This window comes from Typopeltis vanoorti, chromosome 14 (assembly GCF_054136105.1).
Source record: "Typopeltis vanoorti isolate ZY-2024b chromosome 14, IOZ_Tvanoo_1.0, whole genome shotgun sequence".
Classification (NCBI taxonomy): domain Eukaryota; kingdom Metazoa; phylum Arthropoda; class Arachnida; order Uropygi; family Thelyphonidae; genus Typopeltis; species Typopeltis vanoorti.
The window spans coordinates 72,620,370-72,638,235 of record NC_143562.1 but is presented as its reverse complement, the minus strand read 5'-3'; the positions used below and the strand labels follow the sequence as shown (position 1 = coordinate 72,638,235).

The 17,866-nt window shown below is 34.7% G+C and overlaps 1 protein-coding gene across 1 annotated transcript; it reads left to right on the top strand.

The window, feature by feature from the left end:
• The first annotated feature begins 595 nt into the window (after positions 1-595).
• LOC150099656 (NADH dehydrogenase [ubiquinone] 1 alpha subcomplex subunit 7-like) lies at positions 596-17,562 on the top strand. The gene is made up of 4 exons (XM_090403514.1): positions 596-682; positions 4,197-4,243; positions 13,616-13,765; positions 17,288-17,562. Exons 1-4 carry the CDS (start codon positions 620-622, stop codon positions 17,379-17,381), a joined length of 354 nt encoding a protein of 117 aa, XP_090259640.1. The 5' UTR covers positions 596-619; the 3' UTR covers positions 17,382-17,562.
• The last annotated feature ends 304 nt before the right edge of the window (positions 17,563-17,866 follow it).

Below are 17,866 nucleotides of genomic sequence, written 5' to 3'. Positions count from 1 at the left end.
AGCAGCATACTTTTCATTCATACATATATGTAGTGCATTAGTACTATTGATTGACTAAGGATTTTTCTATTTTTTTAAAAATTATTTTATCATATTTTTCCACTTAATAAGGAAACCTTGTTCCCAGAGACCAACTATGAAAGTAACTTTTTTCGATTCAATTCGGTCTGCAATAAGGTGCGTGGTGGGTTCCCACCAGATGATGATTCAGTTCCTGCTAACATTCATACTCCAGCGGAATCGAACCCGTAGCCTGCTGGTTACAGTGTGCATATATTAACCACTCTGCTTACAAGACTGGGAAAGTATTTCTAATAAAACGAAACCACATTTAAGTGCACCTTCCATTTGACAGCAGTGGCAATTTACCATGGTGTTACCTATGGTGTCATAAATACCAATTTACAATGGGTTTTTCCTTTTCTCTCCTACAAAGAAAGTGCTATCATCGTCTTTCTGCTAAATAACTACAGCATTTTTAATGTGATTCTCGCTCGCATTGCCTGATTTGAGACCAGTTCATTGGAAATATGAGGTGGTTGTAAAAATTCTGTTTTGTCCTAATGCAAGAGAAAATATAACTCTAGATGGCGCTAGAGATCTGAACTAATCAGCGGAGATGGCTTCTGCTCATCGTGATGTTTCCCCTATAATCCGGATTCTGCGTAATTTACTTTTAAGGGTGAGAATATTTGAAACAGTAGAATATGTTTATTGCTTTTCGAATGTTATTCGTTTACTGTGTTTAAGGAGATTTTCTGAATAACTCTTAAGAGCAGTACGGTTTTTTTTTTTTTTTTTTTTTTTTTTTTTTTTTTTTTTTTATACAGTGAATGAAGTGATGCCTATTTTAACAAGTTCATAATATGCATATATATAAGGCAGGGGAAAAAAAAAAGGATGTGTCATTTCATTTTGTTAGTATTAATTTCATTTTATGTGAATCGTAGGTTTTATATTTGTCTCAGAAGCTTTTGGATTTCTTAATTTGCAAGGCCAGAAAATCTCCAAGGGTGTGCATTCATTGGTTGTTTTGGAAAAAATATAGGCACGTCTGTGTATGTGCACACCTGCCCTCATAATAGCAGTGCACATGGAAGCAGGCATGTTGGGGATTATTTAGTGGTACTCGGTTCATTAGCGAACAATTCACCTCTCTCACCAACTTTGGTTGGATACTTGGATGCGAGTAGATTTTTTATGTTGTAAATACAAAGGATGAATGAGTTGAAGATTCGTTATCATGGGTTGTTAATTGAAAGAGAATTGATGAATCTAGAGGTCTGTTGATAATAACACTAAAGTTAGAAATAATTAGTAGCTCGTGCATAAAAAATTATGACACAAACTGTGCTTCATGGCTTTAAATAATTCCTCATTACAGGAATCCGGTTTCTGTTCTCTTTGGTCAATTGGAAGTTTGAGTTTGCAGAGCATTTGTAAGAGGTGACTTCTTCACATCACTGTATCCACATAGGCACACTGCATTTGCAAGTCATGACCACTCTTAATGTACACTCCCCCCACTCCCTTCCACTCCTGCCAAAACAGGAGTGAGATGTTCAGCTTTGTTGACCTAGGGTGAGATGAAGAACAAGATCAGATATATATAGCTTTGTCTTTGGGAGCTCTGCTACTTAAGCTGAGAAATAAAGAACTAATATATGAAGCAAATTAGTATATTTGGTTCAAGGATTTAGTTCTTTATTTTATTATTTAGTAGCATAATTGTAATTTAATGATTACAAGTGATCTTTGCTAATAACTCATGATCAGTATATCGGGTTACCTAATCAAAATGAAAGATTGGATAGTATTAATAATTCTCAAGAGTAGCTTTTTAATTAGTTCCTTGAGTTGAGCATTCACTTTATCTGGGAAATTGGTCATTGGAATTCAACATTCATTCTCTTTGTAAATTTGTGTTAGTTGGAATTTTTAATTTGAATATACATCATGACAAATTTGAGTCATGAATTGTTTTTAAAGGGTCACAATCTTGATGGCAAAAATTTTTGTGTGACATAAAGTACAAACTTTCAGTATAAATTGGTGGTTCTGAAGAAATATACTTATTTGTAGGACTGCAAGTTTAACACACATTTTAACAAATTTCAGAAATCTTTGTGATGGATGTTATTTAAATTAGCAAAATTATCTCTTTTGTATTTTATTTTATTTTTTTGCGATTATTTTGACTTTTCAAAGTAAGTTGGTTAATGAAAAGTTTTCCTTTTTTTTTTTTTTTTTTTTTTGCTACTCCCTCCCATGAAAGGTTATTTGCTAACATCACATTTCTACTGTGGGTGGGCACTAAGGATTTTTTTTTCTATTTTTATAAATTTTATTCTTTTTTTTGTATTTTTTAATTTATTTTTTTGTAGCCTGAAAGCTCTAGAGACAAAACATGGAATTTTTTCAAGCCACTTCAGACCCCCAGTAAGCAGGGAAGTGGTTTCACACTGGGACAGTAAAATTCATCTCCCACCTAAAGACAATCATAAACATCTATGGGCATGGATGTTTTTGATTGTCTTTAGGATTTGAACCCACAGCCTGTTGGTTGGAGAATGGATATTGCTAACTACTCGGCCAACAAGGTCAGGCAGAAGAAATTCTGGTTTTAATCCTATACCCAAACATATGCATGAGGTAACTTCACAACTAGAAGCTGTTGACTTCACATTAGTTGCCTTGGTAACTCAAAAACATTAGGGGAAGAGTCTGTCCAGACCAATTTTGACCTATATTGAGGTTTCATCATTAGGAGCTATATCCAATAAAACACCAAAGTTAATGCAAAAGTCATATTTTCCATAATACAAGTAGAAAAAATGTGTATTCCCTTATTATTGATGAGGGATAGTTGTAGGAAGTTTTTTTGTTTGCTTACAGTTTATACTTATACTTGATTATACAGAAATTATATTTGTTTTAATTCTATACCCAAGCATAGTTGTGAAGTAACATCACTTCCCCCCCCCCATTATGGGATACTAAGGCAAGTGATGTAAGTTAACAGTCTCTGTATACAAGTAGATGAGTTGTGGTCTACTCAAGCATAAATCACACTAATGTATAGGGATTGAAACAAATATATTTCTTGTCAATTATAATCCTTTTGCAATGATTTGCTATTTTGTTTATGGTTGCTTGTGGTCTTCTTTATTGTAGATGTATACATTGCTTTAATCAGAAGATTCTTTGTACGCTTTGCTAAAGAAATGAATGCTTCCATAATTTTTGAGTGTATGATTATTATATAGAGTATATAAGTATGTACAAAGTCAACATTTTACTTGTTCCCAAAACCTTAGTATAACCTTTTCAATAGGCAACTACTTGAATAATCCATCAAAATGCAATGGTCACTTCACCAGTTGTTTCTTGCAGCAGTTAAGAGTACAATTGCTGCATGAGAAAGTAAGAACATAATTTCTTAATTTTATGAAATAAAAAACAAAATTGTTGGTACTTAGAATTGTCTCTATTTAGCTCTTTTACACTCTTCATTAATCTAGAGTTAGCATTCCAACATCATATGTATTATTTCTGACATTTACTCCAACACTTTACCTTAGTGCCTCTAATACTGGGAATGGCTTTTCTTTGGTAGTCATAAAAAGGAGGAAGGAAACAAAGAAAACTGATTATGTATCTAGCTTCTGATTTTTATTGTAGCAGTTTTTATCCCTGTTTATCTCAAACTTTTTATTATTAGGGAAAGATGTGTGTTTTGTAGGATGGAGTCATACTCCTTCTTCGTTCCATCAACATTGGGTTAAAAATTGGAAATTGTGCTTTACAAAGCTATATGCTCACAATACATATCAGCGCTCTCACTAAGAATGGTGGTATGAGAGCAAAGGCAGACACTTACTTTGCATCCATGTTTTGATTGGTTTGTAAACACATTGTGGCCAGTGGGGTTAATACACATACTGAACAGCAGCAACAAAAGTACAGAGCTCTATCAGTGAACATGTAAGGAGTAGTATGAAGTTATAAGGTATGGTGTATTATTGACACCACCACAAGGAGTCCTAGTATTCCATGGTGATTACCTAATAATAAATGGGATTAAATTTAGTTAAATTAGTCATAAAATTTTTAATAGTACAGTAATATTTAGCATGTAATTTTTTATGTTTTCAGTATTTAAACTGTATTATATATTCATAGTATCTATGTTTCAGAGAAAATATCAGACCCCTTTACGCTTTCAAGATGAATTAGCTACAAGGTAAGTTTCTTACAGTACTAAAAACATTGCATTAAAGAAAAGCAGGGTTGCTAATGGTCTATTTTGGTGTTATTTTGAAGTTTATTTGGATTAATATGGGCTTCATTATAGTTTCTTTAGTTTCAGTGTTGGATATTTTTGCATATTGATACATGCTTCTATGTTGTTACTTTCCTGTATTAGGAATATTAGAAATTTATTATCTGCTTGATTATATTCCTCCAGTTGTGCTAAAAGCTTGTGCTCTAGAACTTGCACCACCTTTATCATCTTTTCAAGATGCCATACTTATCCAGTATTTATCCAGCAGCTTCTTATCTGGCTTATCTACAAAAAAGAGGGGGTCACTATCCAACTATTGCCTTATTACTGTAACGTTGGCACTCTCCAAAATAATGGAGAAGGTCATCAGCAGCTAACTGCTTCATTACTTGGAGACTCACCAACTACGTAGTGTTCACCAATATGGATTCCTCTATTCTCGTTGTATGGCAGATCTCATAGCCAGCCTCATTCACCTTTGGATGCAGTCCATGGGAAAGTTTGGAGAAATTGAAGTGGTTGCTCTTAATACTTCCAAGGCATTTGATCGAGTCTGGCTTTGTGGCCTTCTTACCAATTTACTGTCTTATGGCAGCTTGGTAAGAAGCTACCATTAGACAATTATCCATCATTATCTGCAATGAATCATACGGATCATAGTGGATAGTTTTCTTTTAGATTTTTTAATCAATGCTGATGTTTCATAGTGCCCTATGCTCTCACCTAAACTCTTCCACCTTTACATCAATGATCATCTCTCTAACATCCAATCCTATTCATAGCTTTGCTGATGATGATTACTTTCCACTCTTTTCACTTTCTAAACTTTGTAATGCTCAAGTAATTAGCTATTCATGATCTCCTTTCACCAGTGCCTTAAATGTCATTCTCAAGTGGGAAAACACAGTCCTGTCTTCCCTCCAGGAAGAAAAGCCACTCCTCTCTCTCTCATTTTCGACAATATTCTATTCTATCAGTCAGCACCAGTTTTTCTCTTCTTGGTTAACTCATCTCACATCTAACCTATCCTGACATAAGCACATCAGATCCATAGCTTCTTTAGCCTCCAAAAAGCTTGATATTCTTTTTTTTTTTTTTTTTTTTGTTCCAAACAGTACTTTTGTGTTCAGCTCCTGACACTTTATAAAGCTCAGATATGGTTCTCACATTTTGGGTGGTGCACCTAAGACTTCCCTCAGAATGGTTAATTGTATTCAGAAGTGAGCATTTTGTCTAATTGGTGACACTCTTCTTCACATTCCCTCTCAATCGCTTTCCATAGATGCTCTGTTATGGCATTATGCTTATTTTATAGACATTTCCATGGGTCCTGCTCAACTAAACTTGGCCACTACCATCCCTCCTTTTCCCTCTAATTATATATGAACATGAGCAGATGTTGGTCAATATCCTTATACAGTTCAACTACAAACTCATCAAACCAGCTTTTCATCCTCCACTTTCATTCTTTATACCTCTGCTCTTTGGAACAGTCTTCCTGATACTGTTTCCCCCAATGATTATAATCCTCAGATCTTCAAGAAACATGTCAACAAATTTGTATCTTCTTTCTAGCTCCTTTCCCACACACATGGCACTGTCATCTCATACATCCTGGGGACCTTTCATATGTGAGCCTGATATACACTGATGTCCATAACCTAAGGACACACTATTTCTGAAGATTACAGCCACAGATTCAGATAAATCAGTTTGTGGCAGTTTGTATAATGGATGATTTTGAGTAGAAAGTGGGTACACTTTCAGATTTTTGAGTTGCACACAAAGGGATCACATGGTAACACTCCACAAGATAAAGGAAAGGCTGCACTAAGTGAATTGTGTTTGAATGAAGCTCTTTTTGTGAAGGAATAAAGTTGCAAAGTTTGGATGTCTTGTAATGTCTCAAAGTCATAATCTAGATGATTTCATCTAGATTATGATGAAATCATCATAATCTAGATGAAATCAACAATTCTGCAGGGAAGAATTATTGGAAAGCTTGAAGAAGAATTACATGATACTGCCAGAGAGTTTGGAATCTCTTATAGCATTCTATCCAGGATCTGGGCAACATTTCAAACCAGTGGAATGTGTTCCAGATGTTTGTTAATAGGTTGGCTTCACTCTACCACAGAGCATGAAGACAGATTTTTGGTTATAGCTGCAAAATGTAATCGACACCCCATGTCAAGTCAGCTTGCAATTTGGCTTGATTCAAGTACAGATACGTGGATAACTTATGCCCAAAAGCCTATAGTTTGTGTCTCTTTATCCACAGCTCATTGTAGAGCACATGTTTTCACTAGTAGTGTATCTATAAAAATTGGACATGACACCAATGCATTAATGTACTCTTTACAAATGAGAGCTATTCTAGTCTTTCCTCCAATTCTAGATGACACTTGATCTGGTGTGAAAGTACTACTGGTTATTGTGAGAATAATCTTGAAAGGGATAGATATGGCAGTACTGGGGGGTCATGGTGTAGGAAAGCATCATGCTTAAAGGATGCACTGAGTTACAGGTGCTGGAAAAAGGGACTGTGACTGGTGAATGATATTGCAACTAAGTTATTCAATGTCATGTTCAATTGTTCTGTGGTGCTGTTGCCAAAGAATTGATTTTTATGGACAACAGTGCCACACTACATTGTACACGAGCCGTGGAGATACTTCAGAAGACTGAGGATATTAATCTAATTGAGTGGCCAGCATGCTCCCCAGATCTCAATCTCATAGAACACCTGGGACACAACAGGGAGAAGCATTGCTGCTTGAAATTCCCCTGCAGAAAACAAACAAGGCCTTGTCCTTGCTTGTTAACCTCTTCTCACACACAACATTGATTATGCAGTGTTTTGTAACTCACTATATGAGAGTGTGATATTAAAAACATGATTATCATAGATCATTTGGAAAGATTAATGTAGGGTCAATTGATCAAATTTATAAAGAAAAAGAGAGAAGTTTATGAAGACACTGAACTAGTGGTGTACAAGACAGTGTTCAGACTAATTTTAATCTATGGATTAAACTTGGTTAGAAATACCTTGGTTAAAAATAAAGCAGTTGATGAAATATTAGGGACTACAAATGAGAGTTCTGGGAAAATATAAGGTAGTGAACAAATGAATCAAAAGCAGACGTGTTGAAAATGAAGATATTAGGAAGAAGCTTGACATCGTTGACATTCAATAATGTGTGAACAGTGGTAATCTCAGATTATTGTCACTTTAAATAGAATGGAAAAAGAAAGATTTCAAAAGTGTTGATGCTAGGATGCAAGAAAAAAGCCTCTCATGAAGACCAAGATCTAAGTGGATTGATTCAGAAACAAGTCGAAGTTTGAACCTGTCAAACACCTTTGAAAAATCCAGCATTATCACTGTGTAGCCATTCCCTTTATCAAACTCAGCTGTCACTATTATAAAAAAGTTAATTACTAAGGCATGACTGACCCTCCACAAAGCCATATTACCACTCATAGAGTATCATATTGTTATCCAACCATTTCTGAATTCTCTTTTTGACGAACGTTTTCAGTACTGTTACCACCACTCCTGAGATATTGATTGGTGTATAATTTGCTACCACAGACTTAAATCCTCCTTTATGTAAAAGAATTATCTTGCCCTCCTTCCACTTTCTTGGACTTTGCTTGAGCTAAGTAGCTAAGTTTAGGTTGTTTAAACTTAGCTAAGAGCTAAGTTTAAACAACCTAGTCAAACATAATACCAATTTGATCATAATACCAATAATGTTCAAAGGCATAGCCAGTTCCCTTGCACATTCTCTTAAAAACATGAGCCAATATCCTATCCAATTGCACAATATCAGCTGTATTTGCATTCAGATTCTGCAATATCCTAAGTACCTTCAGTTCATCAGCCTTTGTTCTCACATCAGTCTCTGTTGCCTCTGCTGGTCACCTTTTTTGCCTGATCCTTGTATTGTTCATGAGTTAGCTAGTAACCTTTCTTCTTAATATATCTTCCACATTTTTGTAGCTCATGCTTATTGATTCTACTCATCCATCTAACTCATACCTGATTTACCCTCCTGACTGGGTATACAGTGTGATATTGCATCTTTTAGATACCCTTGACTATTCCCAATGCACTGTGAACATTCTTTCCTTGCAAATCTTTATACCATGGTATTGCTTCAAGCTGCTTCCTAGTATATCATAATCACCTGCCTTATAGTTCTGCATATATCCCTTCTTAATTGGAATTTCCACACTTGCTATCCTAAGTCATGACCATATGATCACTTTTTCCAATTGGAGATTTTTCAGATCTTCTGATCCTATAACCAGATCCACATGGATATCATGAGGAAAGCAAGCCAAGAAATCACATAATTATAGTGAATTCAGTAACTGAAACCATCAAAAATGACCCTAACTATTTCATAATACCAATAATGTTCTAAAGGAAATTTATTATAGTTAATCTTCCACTATAACAAACTATTCCTTTGGCCCCTGTTTACTATATTAAGAGTTGGCATTGTTATTTATAATTTCTATGCTGTTTAAAATTATAACATGTTTCAGAAAATCCTTTCCACTTCAATTTTGAATATAGCTAATTCGAAACTTTGACAAACCATGCACTTTGGCCACATTCCAAAGAAAAAGGATAAAGTATAACATACTCTTATGATTAGAAAGACATTACAACATTTAAACTGTAAGAGTGGAACTGTTTACTGTGTGTATTGAATCAATATTTTAGATCCCCACTTTAAAATGCTGTTTTTATGTATTGTCTTACTTTTCTGATTACCTTCAATAAAATAAATAGTTAAATGAATATTTAACTTTAGATATTAAATTTGAAAGTTCTCTCAATGTATTATACAGAAAAAGAAAAAACAGTCTTTGAAGAAAATTCTAAGCACTAAGTATAGTAGTGCATTCCAGTGCAACTTTGTTTTTCTCAAGTTACTTAAAAATTTCCTAATCTAAATTTTTGTTAAATTAATTTGAAATGAAATTCAGGACAGCAGCATCACTGAAAGATTTGTTCATTATTTATTTTTTCAACCATTGTACTGAATCTCAGCTGATATCTTAGTCCTGTTTCAGTTCACTATGAACTTGGGTTATTTTGTTTGACAAGGAAATTTCTACAAACTGAGGATACATCCATGGGCTCTTCTCTTTTTTTCCCCATTGCTAACTTTTTCATGGAGATCTTTGAAAGAATGCCCTAAATTCTTCCCCCCCTTAAACCCGCTATTTGGCTATGCTATGTGGATATGTTCACAATTTGGCTGAATGGTCAGACATCTTACATACTTTCCTATCCCATTTGAACAGCCAACATCCTAGACTCCAATTCACACAGAAATAGAAAGTAACAACAACCTACCCTTCTTGAATATCTTAATTACAAGACAACCAAATGTATCTCTTACATTCAGTCATATCAGCCCCTCTCACAATTTGGAACGAAAACCTTAGTCCACCAGGCAAAATTAATTTGCTCAGATAACATTGCACACAACACAGAACTCACCCACATAAACATCTTTTTGGCCAATGGCTACTCTTCCCATCAAATAAAAAGAATTTTAACACCATGCATCCCCCGACTCCCAACTTTCCAAGCATAGATTGTAGCAAATCCATGCTATCCTCTATATTTGTGGTATCTCAAAAAAAGGTGGCCAAGATCCTAAAAAAAAAAAAAAAGCACAATCTTGTGACCACTAATAAGCTGTACAAAAACTAGCAGCTCTTATCTGCTTCTCCAAAGAGCAGTTACAACCTTTGGATTTACCGAATGTACCAGCTACCCCTGCAGCTGTAACTGTTCATACTATGGGCAAACAAGTAGGACAGAAGCATCTGTATATCATTGCAACAGGATTACATCCGTTTCCCACTATGGCTGCTCAGGATTAGCAGATTATGTCCTGGACACCTGACACAGGATCTGTTGGAAAAAAGCCACCTTCCTCTACCAAAGCAAATTTAAATTTGGGAGGCTTTTCCTCGAATCTGCTGCAGCTCTTCAACTATCCCAACCTCAACAAATATGGTTATATCAGACTCCCTCTCATATGCGAAATCCTCATCAGCCCAACAGCTAAGAAGACCTAACCAAAGCCAAAGATGCCAAAACCCTGAAGATGCTGATTTAACTTCAGCAAAATACAGGAAGAAATAATTAAATATTTTTAGTTATTATCCAGTCTACGTTGTTAATTTCCTTAGCAACAGTATACTGGAGAATCAATGTATAAGCCTAAACGCTAGCATTGTGTTGAAGAAAGCCAAAACTTGTTTATTTACAGCAATACTTATAGTTTTTCCTACAATGCATGTTTGTAATGTGTGAATTTGTTCACATGTGATAGATGAAACTTTTACAAGGTGACTATGCTTTGCAGTAGCCTCCATAACTCAGTTGGTTTAGAAGATTTGTTTGGTTGGAAAGACATGAATTTGAATCCCATCTATGACATGAGGGAATTTTTATCAGGTGTTTTCCATCAAATGGTGAGGTAACCAGTCTCATACATAGGTGGTGGATTTTTTCTCCCAGAAACTCGGGATTTTTTTTTGTCCCTCAAAACATGCAAATTGACCAGAAGAACCCACATAGGATATTATTATTATATTATATAAGCGCCTCCTTAGTGTAATTGGAAGAACGACGGTACATTGCACCCTTCGATTGGAAAAGGCCTGAGTTCGATTCCCGTCATAACGGGAGGAATCTTTATATGGACTTTTTCAATTGAAGGCGAGTTAGTCAATCTCATACGGAGGTAGCAGGTTTTTTTCTCCCAGAAACTCTGGTTTTTCATCCCGCATACAGACAAATGGCCCTTCAGAACACACTCAATTTACAGACAAAAAATACTTGTGGTGGTGGGCAGTAGATGGCGCTGATGTAGTTAATTTGTAGTAAAAGTTTGGTAATAGTGGAGAAGGAGAGCTGTACAGTAGGTGTCCTCCCGCGATGAGTTCTCGGACTCCTTGGACGTGTCACGAATAATAATAATAATTATATATTATTGATTATTTTATTTTACATTATTTTATTTTTATTATGTTTTTTATTTTTATTTTTTATTATTTGACACCTCCAGGGAGTCTAAAGACTCATCGAGGGAGGGTACTGCCTCTACAACGCTCAGTCTCCACCAACTGCAACTACCTTCATCTGCATCAACGCCATCTACCGCCGACCACCACTAGTATTTTCACAGATAAACATCCATGCCCACAACAGGATTCGAACCCGCAGCCTTTTGGCTGGAGAGCGGATACGTTAACCACTCGGCCAACCAGGCCTGCATAAAGAAATAATAAAACATTTGAGAGAAATGAGAACGTGATTTGAAACAATAGACCTATAGGAATCCATATTGTGCACTGTCAGGGACAATGCTGTGAAATTAAAATACACTTGTTTAGCAAGAACAAGTGCCATAAAGTCGATTAGAACAAAGCCTAAAGAAATACATATATAAAGAAATATAGACATAGAATACTATGGGAATAAGAATTAACCTCCCTATTCCATTGGATTTGGTTTCGAACACCTGTATGGTAAAGTGTGGGTCTACATGTAAGCATAAATCATGGACTGTGCTTTGCACTACCAAGTAATACCAGATGAATATGAAAAACACCACCTGGCTGAACTTAGCGACCTTCTGAGGAATATACGAAGTATATCTGAACTGCCTTTTCTCCAGTATACCCACAATGTGTATTGTGCTGTTCTCCCATGTTTGTACTTTTCTTGATAAGTGTTTAACAGCATCCCAAACCTTTAGTAAGTATCCTGGTTATAGAATTCAAGTAGTGAAAGAAAAAGGAAAGCCTGAGTATTGAGGATAAGCTTCAAATAATAAAACATTTGAGAGAAATGAGAACGTGATTTCCAAAACAATAGACTTATAGGAATCCATATTGTGCATTCAGTGACAATGCTGTGAAATTAAAATACACTTGTTTAGCAAGAACAAGTGCTATAAAGTCGATTAGAACAAGGCCTAAAGAAATACAGTATTTACTGTATTTATTTATTAGTAATTAAAGGTGTTTAATACTGTAAGGGCATTTGTTACTATTTTTCAGTATATACAGTATTATTACTACTTACAAGACTACAAGTTTTGAGTGTTCCTAACCTCGTAAGCTCTTATTTTTATTGTGTGAAATTCTATAATGCAGTGATATAGGAACACATGCTGTGTTATAGCATCATTCTCTACTTTTTCCCTACGATCTGAAGGATTTCAAGACATTTCAGTAGATAACACCAGAGTAATCCATTTTCAGTATGTAGTCTGATAGCAAGAATATTTATAAAGAAAATGCATAAGTTTTCAACAGCAGAAAAGGAAGTCGGAAATGTTCACTGAGATTTGAGAAATGTCTATGAAGATGACATTATTGAAAGAAATATGGTAAAAGAAATATGGCTGTCATCAGTCTATGGGATTGACATGTCATATACAGGAGTTATTACTATAGCCTCATAATTAATGTGGGTAGAGTGATTGTAGTAAATTAATTATCCACATTATTCAGGTGTGTATTCATGGTTTATTCCATAGCTAACGACTACAAACTTGAGAGAACACAACACTGAAATAGATGGAAAAGATTTTAATGATTGTATTGTCATAGGGGATGACACATTATACCAGTTTGAGAGATAGTGCTTTGAATCTGGTTATGGTGAGTCTGGCCAGAATTTCTGTCATCTGCACTGATCACATACCAGTTTGTAAACAAAGGAAGTTATTGCAAAAATTACTGGACTATGTTGATCAATCACTGCTGTAAAATCTGTATCTTGTCCTTCATATTTCCTAGTTACAGTTAAATTTAAGCATCATGATGAGATTTTTGATACTTAATAAACAACAAACAAGCAAACCCTAAGAGACAGTACTTTTACTGATAAGGAATATTAGCATTTATATCTGAGTGGCATAAATTTATAGGAAAAGCTGCAGTTATTCAGAAAAAGGAGCATGTGTAAACAAGTTCTTTAAAAACAGATAATTAGTTTACCCAGTACTGTACTTTTGTTGAGAGAAAGATTTAAAAAAGGTAATAGGTACGAAATACTTTGAGTGATCTTTATAATAAGTACTTAATTTTTTTTATCCAAGCATGCATTATATTTAATATAAAAATGTCTTTTAATGAAAGCATTAAAAATACTTTTCATAACTCAGTAAATACAATGCGGAATTTTCTTTTACTGTTAAAAAAAAGGCGTGTGTGTGTGGGGGGGGGGAATATGTAGGTGTAGTTTTAAAGTAATGCTTATGCCATTACTGCATTTAGATCTCCTCCACCACCAGATATACCTGGAGGGCCATCCCATAAGCTGGCAAATAATTTCTATTGTTCTCGAGATGCACGCCGTGAAAGTATACCACCTTCTGTTATTATTGATGCCATTCATACAAAAGCTTTACCAGATGGAACATCAAGGTAAAATATGATCTTCATATCTTTTTAAAATTTAAATATATATATATATATATATATATATATATATATATATTAAGGTTACATGCAATATAGCTTTTCATGGCTATGCACTTTGCAGGTGAGCTTAACACATCTGACAATTTTTTTGTAAATTAATGCAGTCATACTTGTTGACATGAGGAGAGTATTTCTTTAGCTTGTTTTTTATACTGACTCCAAAAATAGTCTCTCAGACTTGTAATGGCTTTTATGCTGTACTCTAGTTTTCTTCAGTTTAATCCTGGATGAAGGTGTGTTTAACATGTGATTTATCAGTTCCTGAGTTGTCATAATGATAACCTATGTATTTCGTATGTTCAAGATTTTCCTGTTTTTTCTTAGTTGGCTAACCTGCAGGCACAAGATGCTTTTTACATTCCTGGATATGTAAAAGGATAGAATTTATCTTTAGGAGAATGGAAAGGGATGCTATTCAGATATGGTTCAAAAGTGGTTGAAGATTGTTCTTTATCACTTGGATTATTTTATCTTTTTAAATGCATCCTGAATATAGATTAGTGCTTTTCTGTGATCTTATATGGAAAAGGATGGGGTAAGGATGTAATATTTTATTTGTATTATTTTACTAAAGTTGTAGTTATCAGTGAAAAAAGTGTGCCAAAGATAATGAAGTTCTCTAACAGGAACTGTGTCCTGAAACAAATATCCCTCTTCCTTTGCAATGTAATATCAAAGCATCATGATCTGAATTTTTGAGTTTTCTGAATTTCAAACTATTTTTTAAATAATTTAAAATTCATAGAATTTAATTATAAAAGAAAATGTTGCTTGAGAGAGAGGAGAGTAATTTTGCTAACTACTTAGCAATTTAAGTGGAACTATCTATACAATCACTTGGAATATAGGACTTCTGAATTTTTAGGATTCTGCTTATCCAGCGCCATTTGGTATAGTGAGGTTTTAGTGTGGCAATGATTTCTTAGGGCCGAAAAGTAACTTTTAATACTTTGTGATATTTTTTCTTTGGTGTTGGTGGGATAATAGTATGACTGGTAAATTGTATGATTTTTTTTTAAATGGTTATACATTTCTTATTGAATTTGTTTGATTTAGTATGAGAATTACTGTTATTAGTTTTAGTAATTGTGTAATAAAGTGGTAGGTTTTTAAAAATGCATATATACAGGGTGTCCCAAAATTCACGCAAGATTTAAATTTAGCGCCATTTGTGCTGTAAAGTGTTGCCAACGAGAAAAAAAAGACAGCGTGACAGCTGACAGTTCAGGGTTATTAAAAATGACCACACACAGCGAAGAGAGTTCGTTGAATGGATTATGGAACAACAACAAGTGGATGCTTATTTTTCGAACAAAATCATCTTCAGCGATGAAGCTCATTTTCATCTTGATGGCTTCGTTAATCAACAAAATTGTCGCATTTGGGGTTCAGAAAATCCACGAGTGATTGTTGAGAAACAAATGCATCCACAGCGTGTCACTGTTTTGTGCGGATTTTGGGCTGGAGGTATCATCGGTCCATTCTTCTTCGAAAATGCGACTGGTAAGGCAATAACAGTTATTGGTGCTCGCTATCGCGACATAATCCAGTTTTTTGTACCTAAATTGCAAGATATGGATGTGGACGACATGTGGTTTCAACAAGACGGTGCCACATGCCATACAGCCCGAGAAACAATTCAATTACTGCACGAGTCATTTCCTGGTCGTGTAATTTCCTGTTTTGGTGATCAGAATTGGCCGCCCAGATCATGTGACTTAACGCCGTTGGACTTTTTTCTTTGGGGTTTTTTGAAGTCTAAGGTTTATGTTAACAAGCCCACTACCACCCACGCCTTGAAGGAGGAAATTGAGCGCTGTATCAACGAAATTCAGCCACATTTATGCAAAACTGTCATGGAAAATTTCGACAAAAGAGTGCGTATGTGCCAGCAAAGCCGTGGAGGCCATTTACCCGATATGCTATTCCATGCATAACCCTATACTGTATACTTTATGAATCAATAAGAAATTACAATTTTTAATTAAAAACCTGTGTTTTCTATCAAAATTACTTCTTGTGTGAATTTTGGGACACCCTGTATTATGACATAAAACTGAACCATTGGATAAAAAATAAACCATGTTGATTCATTTACCAGAAATCATTTGTACTAGTTAATATTTTATTCTCAGTTGTGCACTATGATTGCAGTTAGTCGGCAATATTAGGCAGAAGGATAGACATTCCAATTGCCTCAGTTTTGCGGTGTGGTTTCAATATTTTTACCGGCCCTAAGTAGAAATGGGACAGTGATCATAAAGCAGGGATCTGTTGTAAATGTATTAAGGAAACATACATTGTCATAAAGGACAAGCAAGATATATTTGAAGTCAAAAATCAGAGATTGAAAAATAGGTTATTACTTTGTTGCATTTCCTCATATTGATGTGAGAAGATTTTTCATCCTGCAAAACAGGCAACCCAGCCGAAAAACATGCACAATTTGCAGACATAATACACTTGCCTTGTAGCCTTATTTTCTTACTTTGGTATATAAAAACTGTAGCATCCTCTTTGGCTCCCACCCACGTTTATATCATGAATTGACTATCCAGATTTAAATCTAGAGACTAGATTTTTTTGGTCGTTCTTATAATCGCTTGTGCTTCAACATGTCAGCATGCTTTATGAACAAAGCTCTCTAGATACCTAACTCTGAATCCATTTAAGCACAATCCATCAGCATTATATAAATCCTGTCAACTGCAGATCTTAGTTTCACAAACTCTACGTTATTTTTTTCTGCACTTGAGATTGATTCATTTGCTTTCAACATCCTCCTTTTCAGTTTGCCTCTATCATAGCATTGCAGAAACCTTAGTTTTTACTTGCTTTTTTTTTTCTTGCTCTTTTTTGCTGCTTCTAATAACTCCACTTTCTCCCTCATACAGTACTCCTCTAGGCATAGCCAGTCAAAACAATTTGTTTCATACTTTTGTATCTGACAAATGCCATGTGTAACTTTTTAAATTTTCATACCAGGGAAACAAGATTTTTTTGTCTTGCTTTCATTAAGTACTCTTCTGATCATGGAATCTGTTTAGAAAATTTTCTCCTTAGTTTTTCTCTTTTTTATTCATGTGACATTGTTTTGCACCTCACATGTCTTGCTTGGTTCTCTTCTTGGTTCTTCTAATCTTTTCACATTTCTGCAATAGAGTTTTAAAAAGCTTTTCTGAAGTCTTTAGAAAATTTCTCTTATAGAAGTGTTTTACCTACCGAATCGCAATGATAAATAACATATAGAGGATTGTGACAGTCACAAAAGTTAACTCTCAGCCAACATATTCAAAGTTATTTAACTTCTGCCGAAGGTCATCATACAGAGGTATTTGTTAGCCATGACTTTAACATTTGAAATGATTATGGATAAATTATCTAGCATAATCTTAACTGTTTTGTTGCAATAATATAATATTTGCAATTTTAATTATATTGTTCATTTTTATTATTTTATTTTAGTGCTGAAAAAGTAGTTACTCACAGTAAACGTTTTCCACCACCAGGTCGTGAATATTTATGGAAAGAAGCTCCAGATTCTAAAAGACTATTCTAGGTAGTAGTGGAATTGAATGGGATGATTGTAGGAAAAATGTAGTCTAAAATGTTACATAGGAACTTAATGTATAGGAAAAAAGTTATTGTAAATTATGAGATTATCAGACATGTTTTTCCTTTGTTTTTTAGACAAATAAGTATATCCACATATTCGTAAATATTAAAAAAACTTTAATATTTGAGAGAATCATTATTTAGCCATTTTGTATATGTAATTTTTTCAGTTGTCAACAGATATGGACAAATAAGCAATGTCTACCAAGACATTTTTTCAATAATATCCCCCCCCCCTCTTTTTTGTAGTTTCTGCCCACACAGGATTGTAAACTGATAGTACATTACTGTTCGACCACAGATGAGAGAATCCTCAACACTTCTGCATATGGCAGAAGAAGGCGAATTCATTCCGATAAGGTAATCGGTCCATCTCATGGGATGAGTTTCTTATTACACATTGGAAAATTTGCTTTCCTTTTATGAACA

Excerpts from the sequence above, each read along its gene's own strand:
- LOC150099656 (XM_090403514.1), top strand. The coding sequence starts at position 620 with ATGGCTTCTGCTCATCGTGATGTTTCCCCTATAATCCGGATTCTGCGT. Across the intron at positions 683-4,196 it reads TGCGTAATTTACTTTTAAGG|AGAAAATATCAGACCCCTTT; the intron begins GTGAGAATATTT and ends TCTATGTTTCAG. Across the intron at positions 4,244-13,615 it reads CAAGATGAATTAGCTACAAG|ATCTCCTCCACCACCAGATA; the intron begins GTAAGTTTCTTA and ends TACTGCATTTAG.